General features: G+C 46.0%; 1 protein-coding gene across 1 annotated transcript; it reads right to left on the bottom strand.

Moving 5' to 3' along the window:
• Positions 1–4,201: 4,201 nt before the first annotated feature.
• Positions 4,202–6,312, bottom strand: LOC127334796 (7-deoxyloganetin glucosyltransferase). The gene is made up of 2 exons (XM_051361335.2): positions 5,615–6,312; positions 4,202–5,277 (listed from the first exon to the last, which is right to left on the bottom strand). Exons 1-2 carry the CDS (start codon positions 6,138–6,140, stop codon positions 4,340–4,342), a joined length of 1,464 nt encoding a protein of 487 aa, XP_051217295.1. The 5' UTR covers positions 6,141–6,312; the 3' UTR covers positions 4,202–4,339.
• Between the last annotated feature and the right edge of the window lie 5,342 nt (positions 6,313–11,654).

Below are 11,654 nucleotides of genomic sequence, written 5' to 3'. Positions count from 1 at the left end.
CTTCTTCCACAGGTTCCTGCAAATTGTGAGTGCATTCTTGTGCATTAATGAGTCTCTCTTTATAATCAATGATATAAGGATTACCACTGTAGCATTCTATGCAAGAATTAAGGATACAAGAGACATAATCTTTAAGGTCTTTACAAGCAACACAAGTTTCATAATTCTTAACTATGAAGGATTCTATCTCGGAGGCTCCCATAAATAAGACAAATTGTTCTACCTCTTCGAACCCATAATGAATATAGCAATTCCGATTATAGTTCTTAATTAAAAATTTCTCACTAAAGCCACATTGAAATTTAAGATGTTTAGTATCCTATTGAGAGCAACAGTTTATATCATGGCGTTTAAGCAAGATTTTAGCCATTGTATTCAATTTTTCTATCATAGCACTCATTATTTTACCAGTTCTTGATTCTCTATAATTATTATAACATTCTATGAGCTCCAAATAAGTTGTAGGTTCTCCCATAACAGCAGTTTTTAATTTTTAGGTTTTTCAAATTTTTATGGATTTTTGGGTATATGAGAAAAGTAAAACAAGACAAAAACAAACTAAGCAAAGTAATACTAGACAAAAATAAACTAAGCACAAATAAACTAGACAAAAGTAAACTAAGCGAAACGAAATAAAAGAAAATAAAAACAGAGAGAGAGGTAGAGTGTACTCCCCAGGTGAACTTATGAGTAGAGCTATGCCTCCCCGGCAACGGCGCCAGAAAATAGTCTTGATGACCCACAAGTATAGGGGATCGCGATAGTCTTCGAGGGAAGTAAAACCCAAATTTATTGATTCGACACAAGGGGAGGTAAAGAATACTTATAAGCCTTACCAACTGAGTTGTCAATTCAGCTGCACCTGGAAAAGCACTAGCAACAGGGGTGATGTGAAAGTAGCAGTAATATGAGAGCAATAGTAAAAGTAACACAGCAGCAGTAATAGTAACACAGAGGCGATGGCACCAGAAAATAGTTGATACTACTTCCAATGACATGTAGAACGAGTATATGATGATGAGAGATGGACCGGGGTTCCCAGCGATCTACACTAGTGGTAACTCTCCAATAACAAGTGACAAGTGTTGGGTGAACAAATTACAGTTGGGCAATTGATAGGATTCAAAGCATTAAGATAGAACATCAATTCATTAATCATGTAGGCATGTTTTCCATATATAGTCGTACCTGCTCGCAATGAGAAACTTGCACAACATCTTTTGTCCTACCAGCCGGTGGCAGCCGGGCCTCAAGGGAATCTACTGGATATTAAGGTACTCCTTTTAATAGAGTACCGGAGCAAAGCATTAACACTCCGTGAAAACATGTGTCCCTCACATCACCGCCATCCCCTCCGGTTGTCCCGATTTCTGTCACTTCGGGGCCTTTGGTTCCGGACAGTGACATGTGCATACAACTTGTAGATACAAACTAAGCAATAAGTATAGAGCTTAAATCTAGGATCATGCCACTCGGGCCCTAGTGACAAGCATTAAGCATAACAAGATTGCAGCAACAATAACTTCACAAACTTTATAGATAGACTAATCATAATGTATCATCCATCGGATCCCAACAAACACAACACCAATTACATCAGATGAATCTCAATCATGTAAGGCAGCTCATGAGATCATTGTATTGAAGTACATGGAGGAGAGTATACCAACTAGCTACTGCTAGAACCCGTAGTCCATGGGGGAACTACTCACGGAGCATGATGGAGGCGGTGGCGTCGATGGAGATGGCTTCCGGGGGCACTTCCCCGTCCCGGCAGGGTGCCGGAACAGAGAGTTCTGTCCCCCGAATTGGAGTTTCGTGATGGCGGCGGCGCCCCTAGAGTCTTTCTGGAGTTTTGTCAATTGGTAATGTGTTTTTAGGTCGAAAGGGGTTATATAGGCGAAGAGGCGGCGCAGGAGGGTCGACAGGGTGGCCTCCCCATAGGGGGGCGCAGCCAGGGGCTGGCCCGCGCGGCCCACCCTCCTGGTGGCCCCCTGGCTCTCCTCCGACTCTCCTTCAGTGTTCTGGATGCTTCCGGGAAAAATAGGATGTTTGGCGTTGATTTCATCCAATTCCGAGAATATTGCCCGAACAGCCTTTCTGGAACCAAAAACAGCAGAAAACAGGAACTGGCACTGTGGCATCTTGTTAATAGGTTAGTTCCGAAAAACGCATAAAAACATTATAAAGTGCAAGCAAAACATGTAAGTATTGTCATAAAACAAGCATGGAACATCAGAAATTATGGATAGGTTGGAGACGTATCAACCATACATGACAAGATGATTACTATGATATTTGTTTGGGTATTACAACATAATACATAGACCGTAATTCAACTACGTCTATGACTAATAATTTACCTTGCGGTTATCATTCGAACAGATTATCTCATTAAGCAATGCGTGTAAAGTAAACAATAGAATTACCCTTGGATAAAATATTGTTGTTTTCTCCCTAGTAGCAACACCACATCTGCAATCTTAGAAGTTATTATCACTCTTCCAGAAAACTAGAGGCATGAACCAACTATCGAGCATAAATACTCCCTTTTGGAGTCACAAACATTTACTTCGCCTAACTACTACCAACAGAGAGAATGCAAGATAACAAATAACATATGCCAAGAATATAATCGATCTCAACATAGTATTTAATATTCATCGGATCCCAGCAAACACAACATGTATCATTACATAAGGATGATTTTGATCATGTTAGGCAGCTCACAAGATCTAAACATGAGGCACAAATTGGAGAAGACAACCATCTAGCTACTCCTATGGACCCATAGTCCAGGGATGAACTAGTCACGCATCACTTCGGAGGCGGGCATGGCGATGTAGAGGCCTCCGATGATGATCTTCGTCTCAGGCAGGGTGCGGGGAAGAGCTTGAGAACCCTCCCGAGCTAGGGTTTGCGATGGCAGCTGCGACGGAACATTTCGTGGATGGAGGCTCGGGTGTTAGGTTTTTCCCGAGATCGCGAATAAATAGGCGGAAGGGCGAGATCGGTGGAGGCCAGGGTGGCCCACACCACCCCTTGGTGTGGGCCCAGGCCAGGCCGCGCCAAGGCATGGTCTGGCCGCCCTACGCCTCCTCTTCGTCCCCCCTCTGGACTCTGTCTTCGTTACGGTAAATATTGACTTCGGCTTTTGTTTTGTCCAATTCCAAGAATATTTCCTGTACAACTTTTCTGAAATACAAAACAACAGAAAACAGGAAACTAACACTGTGGCATCTTGTTAATAGGTTAGTACCGGAAAATATATAAAAGTGCAACAATGTGTGAGTAAATCATATATAAATTGGTGTAAAACAAGCATGTGGCATAAAAAAATATAGATACGTTTGCAACGTATCATGCATCACCATTACGCAGCCACAGACTACCGAAGTGACGTCTCGGTGCCATTACTGGCGCGGCTGAACAGACGCATCGAGCCTGGGTCACTTCCAGGCGGGTCCAACGAAACGTCCGCCATACGCGAGCGGACACTTTGCGCGCCCGCGCAGCGTCCGCAGAGATGCATCCGAGGTGCATATTTGGACCAGGTTTGCGTCGCTGCGGATGGCCCGGTCACTATGCGTCGCCAGACGTGAGCAAACAGTTGCTCAATGCCCGTTGGGTCGCCCCGTTGGAGAGCCCTAAGGTGTCAAGGTGGGATCTAGGGGATCCCACTTTTAGTGTATTTTGCTTTTTCCAGTTAAATTTTTGTGTCAATATTTACACTAAAAATACAAAATATAGTACAAGTGGAACTTAGGTGGAATCCTACTTGACAACCTATTTCTCTGGCCGTGATAATAAGAATGCGAACTTTTAACACCGCTGACACCAAAACCTTGTCTTGCTTTTTTGCATCTTAAAATCAATTTTGGAGTTACAAACTTACAGTGATATGGCAATGCATGCATTGGCCCATTTGTGTGTCCTATGGACTTTTGTTGGTGTCACACCGAGATGCTTCTTGAGAGAGAGTATTGCGTGGATAAAAACACATACAGTCGCATCATATTGCGTTCTCTTTAAGATTACTAGTTCTATATCAACAGAGAATTAGGTTTGTTCTACGTTAATTCTTGCACATAAAAGTTACACATGGGTGTGCACTTACACGTGAATAGGCAATTATATTTTTTTCTCTCAATTATACATGAAATTGGCTGACCAAGAATTAGGATATTTTTAGATCGACCAAGAACTAGCCACCTCCCATCTTTAATCCATGTGATCTCTCAAATTATGCCGCAAATTTGAAATGGAAAGGGGTTGGTTACAGATCCTCACACATTATTCATGTAAAACTAGGGAGTATAGATAGCAACCCGCATGTGTTTCAAGCCAGCAGCACCTCATTGATGAGCCTATCAACATTTCGTATAGACCGTCCGTCACGGCGCGCGGACGCCACCGCGCTGTCCCGGAGCTCCATGACGCGGCGGCGCATCTCTCGCCCCTTCTCCCCTTCCATGGCCTCCCGTATCATCCCCTCCACCTGGGCCCTCCTCACCTCGTCCCCGATCTCCATGCCAATGCCCCACTCAGTGCACTTGTAGCGGCAGTTGGTCTGCTGCTCCGCGAAGAAGGGCCAACACACCATCGGCACGCCGCCGGAGATGCTCTCCAGCGTGGAGTTCCACCCGGAGTGGGTGAGGAACACGCCCACCGCCTCGTGCTCCAGCACCTTGGCCTGCGGGCACCACGTTGACATCATGCTTCGGCCCTCCGTCTCCGCGGAGAACTCCGGAGGGAGCGTCGCCTCGTCGCCCTTGACGAGGTCAGGGCGCACGTTCCACAGGAAGGCGTAGCCGGTATTTGCCAGGCCCCACGCGAACTCCAGCAGCTGCTCGTTCGACATCACTGTGATGCTCCCGAAGTTGACGTACACCACGGAGCGTGGGGGCCGGCCGTCGAGCCACTGGAGCGGCGCGTCCTGCTCCTTCCAAAGGCTGGAGGCGAGGGTGGCGACAGGGCTCTCGTCCGGCACGTTGTTGCGGACGGTCAGGTGGAGTGGCCCTGCCGTGTAGATGGGCGGCAGGAGCCTGGACATGGCGTCGAGCAGGGGCGCGTCCAGCTCGTCGAAGGTGTTGATGAGCACCCCCGATGCCTGCGACATGGCGGCCGTCTCGTGGATGAAGAAATTGAACATGATGTCGTCCGGGTCCGTGGTGCGCACGAAGCTCGGGAGGTCGCGCAGCCGCAGGTCCTTGGGTACCGCCGGTATCCAGTCGATGGTCGTGTCGTCCAAGTATCCATTGCTTAGCTGCGCCTCGTCTGCACCAACAACAACCGAGTTTTTTTCTTCACAATGGGGAAGCCGAGCATTTGCATCATCAATGCATACGGATTGTATTTAACAAAGATCTAACAAAAACATACATCACAAAACCCAACATCTCAGGTACTTATGCAAGTTATGCTACCTCCGATTAAATTGACACAGAAGCGTCAGAGCCAGATTAGCAGATACACAAGGAACTTTTACGGAAGGATAGCACAGTAAAACAGTGACAAGTCAAGAGACTACATGTGTAGCTTGCTAATTGAAGAAAGCACCTCTTGTGTATATATGGGAATATATAAAGACTGTTAGAGACATGGTGCTACGTACCCTTGAGAGGGATGATGCCACGGTCTCGTAGATCCTTGTAATGGTAGTAGGTCATGAAGCCACACGCGCTGGCGGTCCAGAGCGTGGCGCAGCGGAGGCCGAGCTCCCGCGCGGCGCGGAGGGCGAAGGTCATGACGCTATCGGCCACCACGCAGGTGACCGGCGGCAGCGCGCCGCCAGAGTTCTCAGCCTCCTCGTTGAGCTTGGCGACGAGCTCCTTGAGCCTGGGGAGGGAGGTGGTCATGGTGTAGTAGCACAGCGAGGGGATGTCCTGCGTGGCCTCACGGTCGGACGGCGGGAGGCCGTCGGCGATGGCGGCGAACCGGAACGCCGGCACGCTGCCCAGCGCGTCCGCGCCCTGCGAGCGCAGCAGGCGGCGGTGGTTGAACTCGTTGTTGACGAAGGTGACGTGGAAGCCCCGGGTGTGGAGCAGCTTGGCCAGCTGCAGCATCGGCGTGATGTGCCCCTGCGCCGGGTACGGGACCATCACGGCGTGCGGCCTCTCCACCGGCGGCGATGACCCCATGGCGAGCTACCCTGCTGTTGCCTCGCTCGCTCTTGCTCTCTCGCTTTGTCACTTGTTGCTTCGGCTACGTTTCGCCTGTGCGCCTCACGTACGCCTGTGCAGCTGTGCCACATGAGCTCCTAAGGAGCTTCGTACAAATAGTACGGCGCGCGTGGTGCTGGCCGTGAACACAACATCTTCACGTGCTCAGAGATTGTTGGGTCCAATCCCCACTTTAGTAGTGACTGACAGGTCGCGGAGAGATTTTTTGGCTTCCTCAATTATTGTTGTGGTTTTTCGTTTTTTTTTTCTCAAACGGTGAAAAAAGATTTGTCACCATTCATCAAATAAAACGAAAGGTTAGTACTCAAGGATAAATTTACATAGTGGATTACTCTTGTTGAAAAAAAAAAACATAGTGGATTACTCTCCAAAAAATTACAACTCTAACAGGTTTCGTTCCCGTGGAGACCCAAAGCTTCCCCTCACTCTTAATTATCTCAGTAGAATGGCCGGGGGATACGGATTTATTGTTGAAGATCCTTGTGTTTCGCTCTTTCCAAACCATCTAACTAACTGTATGGTGATATAGGCCATAGCTTTACCGTTTGGAATGCCCTTACGCGACATGCATGCTTGTCCACCAAGCTTTGAGAGAAATGTCTTTCGTCCACTCCTGGGTGGAAAATGAAAGGGAGCCTGAGCCACTCCTTGACACCCCCAAAGCCTCTTGGTATAGTGACAATGGGGAAAATATGTGCACCGTCATCTCTTGGGTTTGTTTGCAAAGAGGGCATATCTCACAATTGTTCCATCCCCTTTTCTCTAGGCGATCCGCCGTCCACAACATATTAGGAAGATCCAACCATGCAAAGAACTTCACCTTTGGAGACGCCCACACTTCCCAATACATTCCCCATTGGCCGTGAGGTTCCAAAAGATAGTCTTCAATGTCCTCATTTAGATGACTGCTATTAAGATGCCCCCATAAGAGGATGTACTCATGAATGTGTTGCATGGTTAAGTTGAAGTCCATCTTGATTTTTGAAATAGAAACATTGCTATGCAAGGCTTGTTTGACACTCTATTTCTTCCTCGTGGGTTTCTTTCCATGGAGGCAAGGGGATTCCCAAAAGGGTGCAATTTTCCCTTCGTTTTTTTTGTTTGGAGATTACAGATTACTGCTCATTTCCTCCAAAAACATATTGTCCATAATTTTTAGTTAGATCAAACTTACAAAATTTAGCCAAGTATATAGAAACAATGGGAATATCTAAAATATAAAAAAATTCTATTAGAACCACCATAAAACATATATGTTTATATTATATGTATTTAGTGTTATAGATGTTGATATATTTTTTCTTAGTACTTAATCAAAACTTATAAAACTTAACTTTGACGAAAACAATAATATGCAACCTATCTTGAAAGGAGGGATTATTGTTGTGATGGCTGGACCATTAGATCCGCACCCATCTTCTCTTTTTGGCGTAAGGCGTATAATTTCTTCGGACTCAGATTCATTGTCTTGATGTCATGATCGGTTGTTTGAACGTTCCACAGCTTCCAAGAAGATGGGCACGCTTTGTGTGCATGTGGTTTGCTCGCTTGCTCTTGCTCTTGCTCTACTGCTCTATTGTACTGGGAAAAACCAGCAGGACTTGTACAAATAATCTCATCTGTACTAGATTTACTATGGGCGTGATTGGTTGCTTGCAAGCCCCTTTTTCATAGTTGTTGGGTCAGAAAGTGGGTGTTTCGTTGGATCGCCCAGAATTTCTGCAGCGCAAAATCGGCCCAAAAGTTAGCTGGAAGGCACGCTTGATTCGGCGGTTTCTGCGCTGACGAGCACAAATCGATGAAATGTTTGTGCATGGGAAGCGCGGGGGAGATGGCAGGAGCTGGAAATTAGCTCCTCGTTTATGCGCTCAAAGTAGCCTCACCGTCCTACGTAGTCGGTTACGACGGCAGTGATTTAGATCTGTGGCACCAACAGCTCCGAGTGGGGAGATTTCCGCGTTAGCTCTCTCACGGTCCCGCGAGTGTGGGTATCAAAGATCTGCAGGAACGGCGAGCCGTCTTGGACTTCATGAACCTCTGATTCATATCGTATCTGGCTCCAGCGGAATGAGGCCTGCATCAAAGAAAACTGTAACCCCTATAATCCAGTCCCACCTCTACCGTTAGTGCTTTAGCTCGTTTTCTTAAACTTCATTCCCCGATTTAGCTCATACGAAATAATTAGGCCGAGCTCCTGAGGCTCTTTGTTCAAGCGGGTGCCCGCGTAGCTGCGGTTGAAGTCTGGATCATTTTGATGGTCGAGAGAGAGAGAGAGAGAGAGAGAGGGAGGGAGGGAGGGAGGGAGGGAGGGAGGGAGGGAGAGAGAGAGAGAGAGAGAGAGTTGTGCAGACGCTAGGCCCCACGTCACATATGCACCAATGCTTCACCGCGATAGAGAGAAGATGCAAATATGAACTACATCTACAACAATGGCGATGTGGAAGCTGTGAACATTCTTAGGATGAAAAGAGCGGCTTCTAACCAACTTGTGTAGAAAATATGGTCAAGGCCGTTGCTCAAAGATAGTACCCACACCTGCATCGAAGAGCAAGTGCTATGTTCCTTCATGTTCTTGGGCATAACCAAAGATTCCGAGTGATTCACAGCTCTGGAGGAGATCGACTCATACTATCTCTTGGTACTTCAAGGAAGTCATGTATGCTATTGGAGAACTCATAGGAGAGATGACCAAGCCGCCATCTGCAAGCACTCCCACCAAGATCAAAGATAGTTATCGCTGGTTTTCATATTTCAAGATGATCAACACTATCTTGCAGTCGATTACACAATTGTATGGCACTGACGCCTAACGACTTGTTCATGTTTATGTGAGGATTATATTGGGGCGATTGATGGTACTCATATCACTTCAAAAGTGCCCAGACTCATGCTTACAGGGGGAGAAAGCACCACACTAGTAAAAATGTGCTTGCTGCTTTTGATTTTGATATGAGGTTCACATATGTGCTTGTTGGGTAGGAAGCTTCAACTCATGATGCAATGATTCTTGCTATCAGCTGGAGAGACATGATGGCCTCCAAGCCCCCGAGTTTAAGTTCTACCTAGCTGACGCCGGATATGCTTGCCGCCCTAGATTTTTTCCAACGTTCAGGTCAACAAGGTACAATCTCAATGAGTTCTCATCAAGGTTCTACCCCCGAAAATGTCAAAGAACTTTTCAATCTTAAACACACTAGCCTTAGAGTCACTATCGAGAGGGCATTCGCTGCGCTAAAGAAAAAATTAAGATCCTTGATCAGAAGCCATTCCGCACCTTCTCCACCCAAGTTAAGCTTGTTCTTGCATATTGTATTCTGCACAACTGGATCTTATGGTGGGGTTTGGATGAGTTCTTCCCAGAGGAGAATCCTAGCGAGGTTGGTGTCGGTGCCACCGATAACAAGTCTTGGAGGAACAAGAGGAAGGAGTGGGCAGATGATATGTGGGCTAACAAAGTCAACACCATGATCCGAAGAATAAGAATGAGATGTTCCTTGACATCGTATGCTATGAATTACATGTATTTGTGTCTATAACTAGTACTTGTGTGCTGAACTACCATTTGATATTAGCTAGGGCTCAACTACATATCTATGTCCGCTATTTGAAGGTAGCTAGGGCTGAACCCGATGTCATTTTAATCTTGCTTTTAAGTTTTATTTGCTCTTAGACTGCCTGCTAGTTCTGATGTATGAGCAGTAATGTCACCACTTCGGAGGAATGGTATCAAGAATATGGGACCGTATACAAACAAACATTCATAATTTACGTGTTCTTACCCACATTCCATCTCAGTTTCCAACCAAATAATATGCACAAACGAGCAAAAAAAAAGATTGTTAGCAACCAAACTATGTGCGATTTAGGGATCTAGACTTGGTCTGGTTATTCGTGACTCCGGGAAAAGATCTCGCCTCATGCAGATAAATTCCGCGAGCAACCAATCAACCCCTATGCCTATGGAGACGATCGGACGGTTCTCCCTCCTTCTCAAGCCATTGATATAATCAACGCTGATTAGATTGACAAGGAGTCAGAAAAAAATACTTGTTCAGCATAACATCGGCATCATCACGAGCTAACTATAGTACCACAATTTACCTAATTTTAATAAGCTAACTATATTTGCAACCATAGGTCTAGGTCCCCACTTCCCACGCTCTTTCACCGCTGGAGCAACAAGCCGAGATGATGGAGGAGTCGTACCATCTCTAGTCGTGTCTTCCAAACAATGTCTGGCCAAAGCGTCGGGTCGCTCATTTGGGGGAAGCCATCGCTTCATGCCACGTTTGGGGCGCGACACATCCAAATAGTTTTTGCTAACCAAAATATTAATCAAAATAGGCTCGCTGCGTTGAAATGGCATAGTTCAAAGTTCCCTCCATCAGTTTGTCGCGTGCGCCATTTTGAATATTACATATTGTCTTCTTCACCTTCATCTTCGGATATTTTGGTGCCATGACTACTAGGACTGACTACGCAGCGGCGGCGATGTTTTAGGTGGGAAAGAGTACCGACGAGCGGGAAATGTGGTATATGAACCAGCAGGGGTGTGAATGACAGGCTGGCCCTCCACTCGCCACGCCACCCCGCATTGCGTCCAGCACGCCTGCAAGGAGCCATGTGTTCTGTGTTAGCGTAGGTATTTGTGGTTCAACAAGTTCTTAGGAGAAATAAAATAGCTTATACCCCACAAACTACCCCATATGTTTGTGATTCTTGTCGGTTAGCAAAAAGTCATCAGTTGCCATATCCTATCTCTACCAGTAGATCTACTGTTCCTTTTGAGCAAGTCTTCTCTGATGTATGGAGTCCTGTCCCACTTTCTACTGGGAAACATGCATATTATGTAAGCTTTATTGATGACTACAGCAAGTTTGTCTGGATTTATTTGCTTATAAAGCGTTCTAGTGTTTATCAAGCTTTTCTTAATTGGCAACAATATGTTGAGCGCAAATTTGATACAAAACTGTCACTATGCAAACTGATTGGGGGGCGAGTATGAAAAACTCAATGCTTTCTTTAGAAAAGTTGGTATTTCTCATCATGTCTCTTGTCCCCATGCCCACCAACAAAATGATTCTGCTGAACGCAAACATCGTCACATTGTTGAGGTTAGCCTTGCTCTTCTTGCTAATGCATCTATGCCACTTAAATATTGGGATGAAGCTTTTCTCACAGCCACTTTTCTCATCAATATGCTTCCCAGTAAGGTTATTAATAAAGAGTGTCCCACTGAAAGACTTCTTCATATCACACCAAATTATGATGCTCTTCGCACCTTTGGTTGCGCATGTTGGCCTAACGTTTGTCCCTATAACACAAGGAAACTTGCTTTTCGTTCCAAGCGGTGTGTCTTTCTTGGCTACAGTCCTCATCATAAGGGTGTCAAGTGTCTAGATGTCTCTACAGGTCGAGTGTATATCTCACGTGATGTTGTCCTTGATGAACATGTTTTTTTTCCTTTGAAGC

This window comes from Lolium perenne, chromosome 2 (genome assembly GCF_019359855.2).
Source record: "Lolium perenne isolate Kyuss_39 chromosome 2, Kyuss_2.0, whole genome shotgun sequence".
Classification (NCBI taxonomy): domain Eukaryota; kingdom Viridiplantae; phylum Streptophyta; class Magnoliopsida; order Poales; family Poaceae; genus Lolium; species Lolium perenne.
This window is presented reverse-complemented; position numbering and strand designations above follow the sequence as displayed.

What these genes read in the sequence shown, in the direction of transcription:
- LOC127334796 (XM_051361335.2), bottom strand. Translation starts at nt 6,140, where the DNA reads ATGGGGTCATCGCCGCCGGTGGAGAGGCCGCACGCCGTGATGGTCCCG. An exon ending in TGGCATCATCCCTCTCAAGG is followed by an intron (nt 5,278 to 5,614) that starts GTACGTAGCACC and finishes TTGTTGGTGCAG; the next exon opens with ACGAGGCGCAGCTAAGCAAT.